This window comes from Aythya ferina (genome assembly GCF_964211825.1).
Source record: "Aythya ferina genome assembly, chromosome: 27".
In the NCBI taxonomy this organism is placed as follows: domain Eukaryota; kingdom Metazoa; phylum Chordata; class Aves; order Anseriformes; family Anatidae; genus Aythya; species Aythya ferina.
In genome coordinates this window covers 2,610,111-2,626,822 of record NC_140310.1, presented here as the reverse complement: position 1 = coordinate 2,626,822, position 16,712 = coordinate 2,610,111, and the positions used below count along the sequence as shown (strand labels likewise).

Genomic DNA, 16,712 nt, shown 5'->3' with positions numbered 1-16,712 from the left:
TAAGAGGATTAGATGTTAAAAGAAGTTTGGTGGTGTGTTTTTTTTTTTTTTTTTCTTTTCTCTGTGGAAGCTGTACCATAATGTGTAGTGCACATTTGTCTGAATAACCTGAAGAAAGTGATAAAATTCCTATCACTAGATTTTCATAAAATTAGACTGGACAAAAAGTTCAGCTCAATCTCCTGAGCAATATTTTTATCATAGGGCAGGGCAAGTAAAGCCTGAATATGTGTCTAAATTCTGTCAAAATGATTGAGGTGAGAGAGGAAATTTCAGTGTGTGATTGATAGGAAAAAACTCTTCAGGATGTGGTTCTCAACTAAGGCATATCTGGAGGCATTTATGCATAGTTGCATAGGAGATTTTATATTTGGGACAGGGTGACACGTCTGCTTTTCTTGTTCTTAGAGTAAAACCTGATGTATTTTCATAAAATCAGTCAAATATTTCGTGTTTGTGTCTTGCTACCTTACACTATCCACGGTGGCTTGTGTTGTCCTGTCTGAGAACAGATGCAGAACCACATAGGTAATGTTGCAAAAAGCAGTATTTAGGATCTGTACAGCAAGCTTCATAAAACACTAAGTTTCTCAGACTTTGCAATGAGAATTGCCTACACCTCTTTGTGCAGAAATAGCTAACACAGAGTAACAGAGAAGAATTGTGTCCCTGAAGAATTGTGTCACCAGCTGAACAGGTGATTAGCTTGTGCTTGGTTGAGTGACAGCAGTTGCGTTAGATCCTCCAATGAAAAATAAATAAAATCTGTGCTTTGAGGCAAATTCTCAACTGGTGCAGCTTGGTATAACCACATTTCAGGTCAGTTGAAACTACATTGACTTAACAATCTGGCTCTTGATCTTATCAGAAGACGGAGAGTCAGAAATGCATCCGTTTCTACTGTGTGGCTGTGTCTGTCTTCTAGCTTCATGCTGGAAAACCAAGGAAAGCAGGATAGGTATGATACAAAACACAACATGGCTTTATTAACAGCCAGCGGTTTCTTTGTATCATTTCAATTATGCTCCCACGTAATGAGTTCAATATACTTTTGTTATGTGACTATAAAGCTGCCTATGGGATGACAAGAATATATGATACGATGTTACAGTCTTTTCATAACATTCTGGGGTAATTAGGACATAAAATTGAACTGAAACTTTAAAACACATTTCAACTCTGTTCTATATATATTACTCTTCAGCGGGCAAGGACAGTAATTTAATATTGACTTTTGGCTGTAAGATTACCATATAATCTAAATGCTAATAACAATTAAAGCACAGTGTGGTGATTAAAGTGTCTCCTGGAATATTGAAAATGCAGGTAATAAATGGTGCAAGGACGTGTAAGCCAGAATTTAAGAATCTGTTCTGAAAGTCTGTGCTGCGAAGTAGTAGGCTGGGCTGAAGAAAAGTTTTCAGCAGTCTGTGCACTTCTTTCAGCCTGAGCCATGAAACGCACAGTTTTGTTTGATATATTTTTATTCCACGCTCTATCGCATGGAAACTAGACTTTGAAAACCCCACTCTGTACTTTTTTTTTTTTTTTCTTCTGCCTTTTCTGTAAGCAGTATTTTGTCTCAGGAGAGGTTAAAGTAATGGCTTCCTCCACAAATTGTGAGGAATATTTTTCTTTTGAAAGTAAGTCCTTATTAATGAAATACACACTTTGGGGTTTTCTGGGAGGCAGCAGAACTATGAAAGAGAGCTAAAACAAGAAGAAATGAAAAGTATAAACCCTTTAAAAAATATACAGCCATATGTAAAAATGCATGCCGTGGTAGACGTGCAGCACAAAAAGTCTCTTGACTCAGCTGTTAGTTTTTCTGAAACTACGTGTGTGTTTAGCTCTGCCTTTAACTTGAAGCAGTGGTGCTTGTTGCCCTACCATGAGGAATTTAATGGATTTTTTTTCAGGTTTATTTGCACTATTGTGATGAAATTCGAATACCTGAGAGCAGTTGGTATCTAGACCGTGGATAGGTACCTGCCTTGTGCTGGTAGTTGCCCATGGTACAGCAGCAGTGAAACTCTTGGAGGGACTGTGGTGGTATTCCACTGTTGCCAGTTAAACGTAGCCTTGTTAAAGCTACATTTTGTACAAACAATGAGCAGTAGCATTGTTCAGGAGAAAATAAATAGACCTTCAGAGCCCATCTAAATGTTTGTTGAAATGCTTGTGTAGAAGGCAGAATCTCACAGATAACTGTTATCTTGCAGATAACCAGTCATAGCACTAGGGGGAATGGATTCAAGTTGCACCAGGGGAGGTTTACTTGGAAATGAGGAGACATTTCTTCTCAAAAAGAGCAGTAAGGCATTGGGATGGGTTGCCCAGGGAGGTGGTGGCATCAGCATCCCTGGAAGTGCTTAAGGAAAGGTTGGACATGGTGCTTAGGGACATGGTTTGGTGGGTGATATAGATGTTAGGGGGATGGTTGGACCAGATGTTGGTGGAGGTCTTTTCCAACCTTGGTGATTCTGTGAATCAAAAGTCTCTGCAAATTTGTTTTCTGCTTAAGTCAACAGGTTCATTTCTGCTTCCATATTTATTCTTTTATGAGCACTGATGTTGTTTTCTTTAAGTGATTAAAAAAAAAAAAAAAAAAAAGCTTTGTAAAATTGCTCCATCTCTAAATTTCTCCATCTGCTTCCACAGATTTAGAGTAACATAGCAGTGCATGTAACAGTTGTCATAAGCTGTGCAGCAGCTGTCCAGGGATCATTCCCCAGTCCATGGCCTCTTGTGTTTTTTCAGTGTGGTTTAATTCTGTACATTGCAGAACTCACAAAACTGATGGACTTATTTTGCCCATATTTTTCAGCTTTTTCCTTCATATTTTTTGGTGAGGAGGAAAGGGGCAAAACAAAGCTATAAAATATATCCACTGCAAAATTTTCCAGGAGGCTGTTGCAGCAGATTCAGTCAAGCAGGGCTCACCTTGGGCTGAACTGCATGCTCCAAGACAGGAATACAAAGGTGGCCGGGTTTACTGTCACTTTACAGATTACCTGTTCATGCAATTAGCCCTTGATTAACAAGGCCCTCAGTGCTTTAACAAAATAGGGACCAGCATTGCCAGTGTTTAAGTTAAACCATACATTTGGTGCAATGTTTTATATTGGAGAAAGCTTTAAAAAAAAGTGATTGAGAAGTGTTATGTTGCACGATAAAATATATAACAAATTACTTTGTTCCATTTTATGCTTAGAAAAATGCAGATGAGAAATTGCCAGAATGGTTTGGGTTTGTACTTTTTCACTTGCTTTGCTGTTCAAATATCTTTGAAATGTCAGGATTTATACAGGTACAGACATTGCTTTGTATTTGTTTTTTTCTCTTCCACCCTCCCTTTTCCAATCCTGTAGTTCAGAATTTCCATATTGGATACAGGTTGATGTAAGAAATGAATACATCATTGTTTTCAGTGGATTTCCCTACAGACACCTTTTGCAGGGGGTTTAGTTAAAAAGACAATATAGCAGACAGAACCCGTTGAGCACATGAGACTTGATGCTTTGAAGGGAGCCAGATGGTTCAGTAGCTTGTGAGGAGCAGCTCCTCTGCAGTGTTTGCTGTTCTTCTTTTCCCTGTCATGTCTATATGGTTACAAGGGCCAGCTACAGGTGGTTGGCCTTCACTAGCATGTATGGGAGGAGATGCTGATAATATTTCTCAAATCAGCAATTCAGTGCAGATGGTGTTGTCTTGATGGGGATCACAGAGGAGTTCAAGTGAGGTGAAAAAAGAACAAAATTTTGGCTTATACCCAAATTCATTGGCAATGGAGCTTGAGTGGCTACTGTTGAACTCTGACCCAAATGTTTAAGCCTGCCTTCACTTTGGCACCTAAGGAAACTCAATTGAGTTTGGATGTAGACCTGTTGATTTTTGGCATAAAGATGTAACAAAGCAAAGCAGCCCATGAAGGGAGAAGCCGTGGTCCCAAGCAGTTAGGAATGTTGCTTGCTCAGACTGGTATGTTAAGGGCACAATATAACCCTCTGATCTGAGGAGGAGCCATCTCTGAAGATACTTCAAGTGTCTCCTAGCTCTTCGATCGCTGCAGAATGGTGGAGGAGAGGAGAACAGGAGTCCCACTGTCACAGAAACCCATTTAATTTCAACCCATAAAAAGCATCAGAAAGACAACTCTGTGGGCAAAGTATAATAGGATGAAAGAGATGGATCATTGTGTTTGTTTAGTTTTACCGTAGCTGATTGAATAGGGACAACAATGCCCATGCTGTTGTGACTTGGGAATCGAAGGCACTGAGTTGGCTGTGAAATACCGTTTGAAGGAAAAGATGGAGAAAAATAAACCCAGCATTTGGCTAACCATTTGAACAAAATGCAAATAAAATGGAAAAGACTTCTGTGTCTCGTGGTGTATTTGCGAACTGGGATTTACAGTGCACATAGATTATTCTTGATGAAAACATTTCAAGTGCTTTTTGTCAAAGCCCTTCTGTGCTATAAGTGCTTCTCTTCATCATAATGGATTTTCCTGATAGATATCCCTGCCTGAACCATCTTAACCAAAATGATTCCAAGCTTTATTTCTTTAGAATTTAAGAATGTGTTTTTTATGATAATGCTTTTACTGTGGATGTTGGTTGAGCAGTATACCCAGAGGGCTGAAGCATTTGTTATTGTTAATAATACATGTTTAATAGATCTGCTTTCTTCTGGAGATTGCAAACTTGATTAATTCTGCAAATGGGGATTATTTCACCTGATAATGAAATGTCCTCATCTCAAGGGTGAGGAGAGAAATAGGATGGGACATAGTACTTCAGCAGAAGAAACAGGATAGTTCATTCAGCTGCAAGAATGTAGGCACAGGAGGAGCGTCGGAATGAAGACATAGAGCCCTAGCATTCTTCCCCTGCAGTCTCCCAAAGACCCAAAGCATCGTGTCTTTCTTCAGACTGACAAGGAAGAAATATAATGACTTTTTAAATTCTCCTCTCCCTCAAGGCTGGAAGGAAGCAGTGGGGATTAAGGAGGGCTAGTGAGTTCAAGTAAGCCACAGTCTCTGTACAGCTTGCCCTAGGACACCCAAATCGGTACGTGCTGACTGCCCAGCTGTGTGTCACGGAGACATGTGCATCACTGGAGCTTTGAAAGCTCTTTGATCTAAGCTGGTTACGACTTAAAATCCCCCTTTGTGGGTTGTTGCACTTTGGTAAATCCTGATTTTCGATATAGCCAAATCAATTAACTGAGTAAAAGATCATGGCCTAAAACCATAAAGATATTTACATGCTTAGTGCTTTTTTTTTTTTTTTTTTTTTTTTTTGAGGGTCTGGGCCATAATCTTTTGGTCAGGAAACTGTTATGGGCACTTGATTTTTGTCTTATTGGTCAAACTTTACAGAGGAATTCTGCTAATAGGCAAATAATCTTTTTTTTTTTCTTTTTTTTTTTTTCCGTTCTGCTCTCAGAAAGGTGTACTGCATGACATTGCCCAGCCTGAGCGCAGGACACAGCTCATATTTAGCCTGAGAACACTGATGTTTGATAGGGCACTGACTTCGTCTTCACACTTATCTGTGAATATATCTTGTGTAAGATTGACATAGAGAATTATAATATTTGAGTCTCCTGGCAAGGAGGTTTTGTAAGACAGACTGGAAAACCTAGCTCTTAATATTTCTGTGAGTTGCAGGCATTTAGCAATGACAACAGGAACTACTAGTAGGAAATGGCCCCCAGAAATCCTTTGTCATAATAGCAAAGAACTGATTGAATCTGTAATATGCACCTTTCTTGCTGTGTGTTTTTGGAAAATACAGTTAGCATCGATATGGACTCAGACTACATGGGTGAGATTGTGATTGTTATAGCCAATGGACGATTCAGAAGTCTTTGGTAAGCATCAAAACCAGAATGCCCTGGGTTTCTAAGTGGTACTTTTTTATTTTTGTGTGTGTGTAGCTATTCAAATACACATGGAAAGAACAGAAATTGTGCTGTGGGGTTGACAATGAACTGGTTAATATCTAAGATCTAAGGTAAAGTGACAGTGAATGGGTTTCTTTGGTTTTTCCTGGGAGATGCCTGTGATCCTAGCAGCCCTATAAACACAAATAATTGTTATGTGGTCCCTGAGAGAAGGCCTTTGGATTGTGCAAATCCACACTGACCCTTACCGTTGCTAACATACAGACTTTTGAATGATTAACTTTTGCATTAGCGACATTTCAAGTCCAGTAGGTTTCTAGCTTTAATGTTGCAGCTGAGCTTTGCTCTACTTGTGGTGATTTATCTAAATTTCTGTGTGTGGTGAATTCTTCCAGAAAGTGGTTATAAATTTGACTTGGGAAACATGGCTTTTGCTGTTAGGGATGCTACAGTAATCCACATATACTGATCACCTGTGTCAATTCCTATTGGACAAAGTTCACCTCATTTCTAGAGTATATTTCAGAATAAAGGAATTTTAAGTATAAGAAATATTTACCTAGTTTGTCAAATGCCATTGCTGTTTATTACTGTAATTTTTTTCTGCTGCATGTTGCAGAAGCTAATCAAAAAATAAATTTTGCTTAATTTAAGGTTAACGGATCTGAATTTCTTAAAGTGAAATTCAACTAGGAACTAATTTGGGCTCACTAAATTGGATCTGACAGTTGCATCCATTTACCTTATGTGTATTAATTTGCTTTGCATTATACTTCCTTTCATGGGCTGAACTTGACTTGCCATTATTTCCCTTTTTAAAACTGTTCCTAGTATTTTACTTTCTAATTAGCACTTCATTTTTCATTTAGATTAAGCCTGTGGCACAATGATAGCCTTAATAAGGAATAACAGGATGGATTTTTCAGCTGCTTAAGTTTGGAAAGGTCCAAAGTTTAAAGCACCAACAACTTTACCTAGTCTTCAGTTACTAGTTTTAATTGACTTGAAGAGCCTTCCCCTGACATCAAGACTCTGATGATAGAAACCTATGCATGTGAGAAGATTTATTTAGGCGTATTCTCACAGTTGGCCACAAAATCAAGCTGTTGAGTGGCAGAACCAAGAAAGGCAGTCCCGACTCCCAGCTGAGTGCACTTTATTACAGGCTCGAACAATTCAATATACAGAACAAAGCAATATTTTAAAACATTCTGAAAAGCAGTAGACACTTTGTACTAAAAATAACAAAGGCTTTCCCACTTAGCTGCTCCAGCTGAGGACTATTGTTTGTTCTCTGAGATAATTAGCAGCCATCCTCAGAGCTTTCTGAGTGGCTTTGTACACATAACTGTCAGTTTAAAAACACAGAAGAAATACAGCAAGGCTGCTTAGAACATAGCGCAAAATATGGGATTAATGAGTCATCTCCCAGGCTGATGGACAAGTAAGAAAAGCCTTGAATAAAAAGAAAAGCCACTCATTCAGTAATACCTATCATCTTTCTTTTTTGGCGTGTTTACCCTCAGACCAGTCATTCTCCTCTGTAAGCGTCCTTGTCATTATAATTCAAATGCTGAATCTCTATGGCAGGAGCAAAGCACCTCAAAGATGAGACCTTTCTGGGGAGCAGGACAGCAATTTGCCCTTTCAGAAGAATAATGTGAGATTTCTAAAACCTAGACATATACTGAAGAATTGGACACCCTGATTAAAATTTATCAGAAATAGAAGTTCTGTTTAAATGTGTTTTTTTTTTTTTTAATTTATTTTTAGTTCAGAATTATGTAATTTCTGCACTTTATTAAAAATAGAAACTCACCATCTGTATTTACTGATATGCAGTTAGTCTGAGCACAATTTGTATAAGTGAGGCAGATCCACCAGTATTCACACCTTGCAATTGTCATGGCTTTAAGCTCCATGATCACCTAGCTCTGGTGCATCATTATTTGGTATCGATTGTTTCTGACATCTGCCAACTGAATCTCTTTCTTTAAAAAATAAAATAAAATAAAATTATTCAGCACACAGTTGGAACACTTTTTAATCGTTGATGTATTACACTTAATTCTTGGACATACTTTTGTAGTCATTTTGATCTACCCAATGATAATGCAATCAATGTTTGCAAAGCACAAGGGAAAATTCCCTTCCTCTTGATGAACAGTTTGGTGGCTCTTTATAAGTTCAGTAACCAGTCAGCTGAGGGATTTTAATGTCCCATCTTATTCCAACAGTGTCAGCCAATGGCTTTTTTTTTTTTTTTCATCTGCAGTTGATAAATACTTGCATTATTATTATCATTTTTTCTCTTGGGTAGCACAGGCTGAGTAAATGTTGATTCATCTGTTTCAGCAGCATTTGTGTGTGCTAACTTCTGGGTCACTCATGCTATGGTCTGCTGCAGAGAGCAGAGAAAATGATGTGCTGGAGTGTACTTTCCATATCTTTACCTGTGTATGTCTATATTTTATGTTCCTCACATCAGGGAAGAGTAGGTGTTTTCTGCCTCATTGTCACAATGAAATTAGTGTTTAAAGATTGGATTATAGTGAAGAATAAGCCATGTTAGAACAAAATTACGGTGTAGTAGTAGAACTGTGTGACTGGGTCTGGTCTTGAAGGGCTCACACAAATTTATATACCTGTGGTTTTGATTTGTCTCAAATTCATTGCTTTCTAAAAAAGTCATTGAAGGCTGTCATTTCAAAGGTGCCTGTGTATCTTTCACTGACGAACACGCATGATAAATCAGATTGTTTCCTATCCATCATTGTTTCCATCACACTGCTTGTAAAGATTTTCTTTATCTACTAGATGTGCTTTTATGTCAGTCTCTCAGTATTTAATATGATTTCAGTCTCTGCTATTGGCATCTGCATATGAAATGCAGACAAATGTCTCTACGGCAGAGGATAATATGACCTCAGGATGTGCCGTATGATTACAGATGATATGAAATTTGTCTTCTGAATAAACTTTTATGATCATGTGTAAGGAGGATTTAAAAGCAGTAGTGCTATACACAGGGTTATTCAGAGCTAGAGAACTCATTCAATGGAAAATACCAGTTAGGTAAGGCCAAAATTTCCCACAAGGTACACATTAAATATTTTTCTGAATAATTTGCAACAAAATCATTAACATTGTCAGCACAATAGCAATTACAATATCATTTTGATTGTATTTTTTTTACTACGTTAATATTCTGTACTTGCATACATCAAAGCTCATCGTTTTACATACAGTCTTGAAACTATGTTGAAATTTTTGTTTTATACAAGAAATATATGGTGCGGATACTACAGGGAGCTGGTTCTTAAAACAGAGAGTAACCAAATGGTTAAATTGTATAAAAATAAATTCTGTTGCTCCTTAACATACCTGTTAAAAGTATTTTAATTATTGTCATTTTTGCACAAGATATTAAAGAAAACAACCTTGTTATGCTGTGTGGGCTGATATACTGCATGTCCTCCACTAATGCAGCCATGGTGTGGCTGCACCTGGGATTATTCTGGTTTCTCTTGTTCTGATTCCTGCATGAGGTTAAAGATTCTCAACAATAGTTATATTTTTATGGTAATAAGTTTTTCCTTTTCAGTGGTCTTGGAGAAAGCAACTCTTTGGCTCTGCTTAATGATAGAACTCCGTAAGTCTTTTAAATAAACACCAATATTGCCTATGTTTTTAATAAGTTCATCTTTAAATGCCCTATGTTTGATTTGTTCAGAAATCATGAATTTGTTCACCTTTGATCATGCCCAACAAAGATGATACAAACTTCACACTGATTGCTTGGCTGTGTTAGTCCCCTGTTGTCTAGGTTTGTGCTTTCTGGGCTTATTCACAATGTCAGGTGTGATCAAAACAAAACTTCTATTCAAGAAATAATAATATTGAAAGCAAAAACTTCAGTTTATTCAAGCTTCAGAGACTGAGAAAACTAAAGCATTTTTACTGAGAAATGTGAAAGGGTTGTGTTTTGATAATACTGAATGAAAATGAAACTTGTGTGATTATTATTATTTTTTCCTAATAGAAAGCACCACAGAAAATGTTATAAAGGTGACCTGGGCAGGGCTTTTTAATTTGTCCAAAGTGCATATTCAGACATAGATCACTTTCATTTGCAGTGTTATACCATCTTTTAAAGAATACAATACTGCTAAGGAAATAGCTCAGCAACACCATCCTTAAGCCCCAGCTCTAATTGCTGAAGAATGCAGTTTTTGTAAGAAACTGGTGATGAATGTGGAGTTCTATTGTTTGTCCATATTCCTTGTGACATTTATGGATGTCACATTTCTTTCCATTCACCGCTTTAAGTTCCTTTCACATAATCTTGCAAAAATGGAAAGTGCTGAGATTCAAACACAACCTGGGTGTGACAGACCATTCTCATGTTGTTTATTCCTATCATCTTTTCTCTTGGCGAATGTGCTACTGTTAAAAACATCAGCGAGCCCCCACTAAAGGCTGTGTTTCCTCTCAAGTGATTTAAACTGAATTCTGAGAAATGACGGGTTTTGTCAGCAGGCGTGCCAGCTGAGCTAAAGCAGCCTCTGAGCTGAGCATCTGGAGGTCAAGCTTATGAATGTGCTGGGACTGGGCCAGCTGTGGCATCTGTATGTAACAGCTATTAACTCTTACTGAATTGTGGAGGGACTTCAAGAACACTGAGATGGCTGTTCCCAAGCGTACCCTTCTATAACCCCTGGCTTTGCAATGGAGTGGAAATGGAAGATTTCCCTATGGCAGGGTGGGCGAACCCAGCCAAGCAGTCTGCAGGTCGCTTGCAGGTGTTTTTAGTGTGGGAACATGAGCAAGGCTGGATTTGCTATCGTTGCACCAGAGCAGTGGCACGCTTTGTGTGTATTTTGTCCTTCCTCTTGGCCACTTCCATGAAAACCGTTGTTTTACATGCAAAGCCTACGAGCTGTAATATGGTTCACAGGGCAGTGACGAAAGGAACTGAAGGGAGTGGTTCTTCCCTGCTTGGAAATGTATACAGAGATGAAAAGAAAAAGGTCCCTCATACTGTGCTTGCAGTCTGAGTGAAAGCTATGTGTACACAGGAGGGAGGTTTTTGGATTCACTCATAATAGTGTCCAAACTGAATATCCCCTATTGTTTGTTACTGTAGTGCCTGCTGATTCTAACCACAATCACCAAGATAGCTGCTGTACAAACATACACTGAATGACAGCACCTGTAGTGCTGCATTTATCTAACCAGAGCTATAAAGCACAGAAAGAGAAAAGGATCTCAGAGAGAACAGCTTCCCTCACTCGCACAGCTGGTCAGCAGCAAAGCCTGGAGGGTGATGCTCACTGCAGTCACTCGCTTGCCAGCCAGTATTCCTCTGGCTGGTATTCCTTCGCTCTGCCCCTGTTCCCTCCAGAACTCCAAAACTCAGAAGTGCAAAAATACCAGAACTGAGAAACAGGAGGTATTAAACAGTAGTGGCAAAGCACAAAACCAAGCAGAAACAAAGCATCTACCTGGTGGCACATGGAAATTACTAAGGCCCCTGTCTAAACTATAGACCAAAAAGCAAAAGGATTCTTGATCTTTTAATAGAAAAAGCTTTCTCCTCTTACGACCCCAAAATAGGAGGACTTGAGAACACTTCTGAACTCTGTGATCTGGGTGTTCCTCCTGTTTATGTCGTGACTTTAGGCTGGGATAAATCATGTCCACCCTCTTTCATATTTACCTCTGATTCACTGGGGTATAAAGCTGTTTGTAGCAGTGGTGAAGCCACGTTCGATATAGGGTTAAGTCTGCAGAGCTGTTTGTGAGATATGTTTGATGTAGAGTTTAAACAGGAACACGGTGATTCCTACTGAACCAGTACACGAGTCTGCATGGTTTATAACAGCCACATGCGCTGTGCTCTAGAAGTGTCTCCTCTGATTTTAATTCTTTTTTTTATTACCTGTCTCAAAAATTTGGGGCATGGGGAACTATAACTTGAATTATGGCATGTTCTAATATTTTCTTGTAAAAATACATTTTTTACAAGATTAAACAACCGTAAAACAAGAGTAAAACAATATTCTAATGAATTGCATTATTTCTGTATGCATGCTTTAGGATAGTGTTATCTGTTTTCCTTGTTCCTCCCTAATGGTGGCTGCAGTTTAGTGTCTAATGAAGCGCTTCTCAGGTATGCAATACAAATTGCTAAGGCTGATGTCAAGCTATACTAAATTTCATCAAGGTTTTACTATGCTAAAGCTTGCTGCCCTTTATATTGTTATCTAAGTAAAATGGGTAATCTTAACTTACATGAGACCTCTGTAGTTTGGAAAAAGAGAAAAGTCATGATGTTCTGAATTCAAAAGCAGCACCAAGTTAGTTGTTCAAGTACAGAAAAACTCCTTATCCCCCCCCCCCCCCTCCCGAGAGATATTAATGTCTGAAGAGAGATTTCATTTAAAAATGAGGCTGGGGAGAAGACTTTCTTGCCACAGTTTGAATTTCTGGCAAGCATGTCATTCCTCTGCTTATTTATCATCTACCCTTCATAAATGTCAAGTATAATAACAAAAGGTTTTAATAAACCTGTCAGAATTGTTTCATGTCAGATCGAGTGAAAAGGTTATGTATAATAATAAAAACAAGACCTAAAACAATACTAAATTCAGCTACAGAAAGAGCCCTGGTCTATCCATCTCTCCTGAGAACTCAGCGTTTCACTGCTGTGCTGGTTAGAAAAATAAATTCTTTTGTAATATGTAGTAAAAGCTACATCAGAGGCAGAGATGTGCACACAGCACCTAGTGGAAAAAAGTATTTTAAGTTAGTCATTTCAGTATTGATGACTCAATTTGGGGAGCTGATGACAACCTTCCTTTCTGAGATATGCCAGATAACAAGGAATATCCTTGCATCTCTGAACTGGCTACACTTTTTTTTTTTTAGCCAGCAAGGATGAGCATAGTTTTTTGGATCCAGTTCAGGAAAGTCAAGGATTTGCCTCACTGCTTGACTTTAACTGGAAACGTGCAATAATTTGTTGCTATTTATTAAGAGCCCAGTGTACATCTTATCACTGAGTGAGCTGCTGTCCTCCCACACTTCCTCCAGTGCATTTAATTCTCTCCTTTCCATCCGCCTGCATAATCACTCCATTACAATCGGTTGGGAAAGAAGTAATTGGTTTCAAATGCTCCTGGCTGACCAATTTATATTTGAATACTCAGCTGGGGACCCTGTGTTCTCAACGGAGTGCTTGAATGTTGCCTATATTACTGATGGCTCCCTGTGTGCTCATCTTAAACGTTTCCTTCTCACCATGCTACTATTTTTGTTTGACCTTGCGCAGGCATATTCATAAGAGTATGTTGTTGTTAAGATGTTCTTAACTGAATGATGATAATAATGTATACAGATTGCCCAGCTCAGATCAGCTATTAGCTGGTCTAATTACTGCTCTTGTCCACTTTACTGCTATTTAATGATTTGTGTTATGTCCATTCCCAGAAACGCAAAATGAAAGCGGGCCCCAGTGCACCACGTCCCGAACGTGTGTCTCCAAGGTCTATGGAGGCACAACACTTCCATTAACTAAACAGGCAAAAGAAACAATAGGTCAAAGGGATGCATATGGGTAGTGTTGTCTCTGAGACTCCATGGCTGGTTGGTTGCAGAGCTGGGAGTGCTCAGTTTATGATTTAGGACAGCGATTTTTTTTCCATTAGAGTTGGAATTCCTTTACTCAGCTCAGAGGTAACAGATCATCCACTGGCTTAGAAAGATGTGTGTGGTTGTGTGCAAACCCGTGCAGCATGTAGAAATACGTTATGAAAAGACTCAGTAATGTGGAGCTTCTGTCACTGGTAAGAAAAAATGTTGCTGCCTGTGCCATCTAACCATTTCCATGGCATGGGCGCAGATGTTCTTATTAGAACATATCATATCTTATGATCTCCTTAGGAAGAGATACTTGTCTTTGTTTGTGGCTTTTGACTTCTTTCATGTGGCAGTGTTCCTCTGGAAGCGGTATCTATAAAAGTATACCAAAATACAAAGTGAAACTCCGAAGTTATCAACCTGCTGGAAGTGACTACTCTCACTCCTGTTGTTTTGCTTGTCTGTTTAATACGCATGTGTTTGATTACTGTGGTTGAAAACAATGTCTATTTAAAAACAAAACAAAACCGCTGATTTTATTAAGTTATTCTCCAACTATTAAGCAGTTCCAAATGAGCTTTTTTTTTCTTTTTCTTCCCCCCCCCCCCAGGGCCTTAGTGAAGAAATGAAGCCTAATCACGTAAGTAGCAGAGACTGATGTATTATCTATTTCTTCCTCCTTTCTTTACAGCTGTTTAACACTGTTCATGTTTGATCAAATATTCGTGTACAACTCATGTTATCCTACTTAGCAGTCTAGTGATCAGTACCTGCCTTCTGGGACAACCGAAGTCAAACACATCATGCATACCAGTAGCAAGTTGATAACTTCCCAATGACGGGATTCATAAAATATTAATAGATCAAAATGTTTTAGGTCAGGTATGCACTGACAATAACTAGCTATTGCTCCCTAAATTGGAAAAATGATTCTAGTACTAATCAAAGGCAATGAACATCTTTGTGTAGGCTGCAAGTTCTTTTCAGCCCTGAGTCTCTGCATCTCTACAATAGATGTCTCTGCATCACATTTTGATGTTTTGATTCTTCAGTACAACCCGAGGTGCAATGCCAACGTAAGCTCTTTGGTTTAAATGTTACTGCAGCCGAAATTCACAGTTGCTCATTCAGGATTTATACTAGGCTTTTTCTTCCACTGATGTGTCTTGGATACTGAAAGGAGGGGTTTGTCGTGCAGGCTGTATGACAGCTTTAATTATTACAAATGCTCCTCATTTGTGAACTCTGATGATGGAGCTTATAACTGCGTAAAATGTCCAGCACAGATCTGCAGTTTTAGCTTCCCCTTAGGTCTACAAAATTAAATAGGACTTTGTTGCTTGGTAGTTATACTGCTCTCTAGTTAGGAGTCAATGATGCGTGTGAGCCTATCTGTGAATGAGAAACAAAGATCAATTTTGTTATTTCCAAAGTATATCCAATTGGTTAAACTGTGAGTTGTAAAACTTAAGTAGAAGGTTAAAATCTTACTCTGCAGCAGATGCAGTACAACAACAAAATAAGTTTTAATAATGACATGAGTTTGAAATGAAAGGATTAGTCTGCTTTCCCATTAAAGTTAAGGAAAATAAGCAACTTCAAGCAAAACAAAGTAATTTAGGGTCTGGAAAAAAAGCTAAAACTGCTTGGAAAAGAAGTAATAATAGAAAGGTTCTGAAGTTAAGTAAGAGCTGTAAAAATTAAGATGGCAGCTTGAATATCATGAAATAATGAGGGATAGAGAACAGATTCTATGTTGACTGTTATTACCTTCATTTTCTTGTTGTGCTGAATGAAGGATAGTCAGGAAAAAAGTCTGAAAATGAAGCAAAAATGATGCAACAACTTAGGGGAAATTAATGAAGAATATTTCAGAAATTCTCCTGGTCTCTTTGTTTATTGCTGAGCATTTAGGGGTTCCCACAATGGCTTAAGGACTTAGTTTTTTAGCACAAACAGTGTAAATGTTTTACTTCCTTGAATTGATGATAGTAAAGGAGTTTTACTTGGAGCTTAGTCTCTTCTACTTTGGATATGATGGCAGTTGTTGGCATTACCCCTACTGGACTTGGGGAATAGCAAAGGTTTTTCTTTTGTTTACAAAGATTATGTGGTGACTTTTACTGCTATCATTCAATACGTGATGAGGGACTCTTGGATTTTAACCTGGTGAAGATCTGGACAGGCTCTATTATACAGCTGTCACTCATCACAATTCAAGTGCCTATTTACAATGCAAAGTCACAGCAGAAGCGTGCAGCCAACCACTGTTTGTAGTCTCTCCAATTTTGAGCTTTTTTCTTGTGTAAAGAGAAATAGTTGCAGTTTCCCAGTGATTTATGCCCAGACATTTTTAATCTGGGAACTCTTGAGAATTGTTTTAGCGCTATCACACCCCTCTGATCCATTTTTTCTCTGGGAAATCATTTCTAGATGGTAAAATTGCTGAGGAGAGAGATATTAGGAGAAAGGAAGGTGTTAGTGATGGAAAAAATAGTAACATTTATTTCCTGATATAGATAGTGATTTAAGAGTAATTCCTAGTGATAGACCAATTTCAAATTCTGGTATCCCCTAACTTTCTAGGGGCTGAAGGTATGAGGAATACAATTCTGTAAATCCTAACAAGTATGTGGTATCTTCATCGTATATTATTTAAGATTTCTCAAATGCTCCAGGATATCAGTGAGCTATTTTTCAGTTGTATTTTACCTCTGTAATGTGCTACATCAGAACATGAAAGACAAGCTGTGTTTATGCTCCAAAAGACTTGATGGTTTAGGCACAAGATAGGAATTTTATTGCTGAAATCTATTTATTTTTTTTTTTTTTTGGAATGTACTACCAGAAAAGAATTTGCTAGAAGGAGAAGATGCCGTAGGTATTGCCCTTGCAGTCTGACTGGAAATCATTAAATAGGCAAGGCCCTGTTGCACATTGAACTAATCTTGATTGAGAAAGTAAAGAAAAAGACTTATATAATGTAATTACATTGTTTGATCCTAGAGTTATGAAGCTCACCAGCATCATCCTTTAGTTCAATTGTGTCAAAAAGAAATTGTGTAGACCTGATTTCTCCACCACCACCTTTTTTTTTTTTTTTTTTTAAATTTTATCAAGGCTATTATTCTTATAGAGATGTTTACTGACTTTTTGTAATG

General features: G+C 38.2%; 1 protein-coding gene across 3 annotated transcripts in view; it reads left to right on the top strand.

The window, feature by feature from the left end:
- The window catches only part of LOC311424347 (uncharacterized protein), a 252,395-nt gene that overhangs the window by 192,638 nt on the left and 43,045 nt on the right, over window positions 1–16,712 (top strand). Inside the window, exons 1-2 of one of the 3 annotated variants that reach the window (XM_084499421.1) lie at window positions 13,672–13,757; window positions 14,162–14,191. The exons of the other annotated variants lie outside the window; for them this stretch is intronic. Of the exons in view, the coding sequence (XP_084355547.1) occupies window positions 13,722–13,757; window positions 14,162–14,191 (66 nt within the window). The 5' untranslated portion in view covers window positions 13,672–13,721. Of the gene's footprint in view, window positions 1–13,671; window positions 13,758–14,161; window positions 14,192–16,712 lie in introns of those variants that run through there. 3 annotated transcript variants of the gene reach the window in all.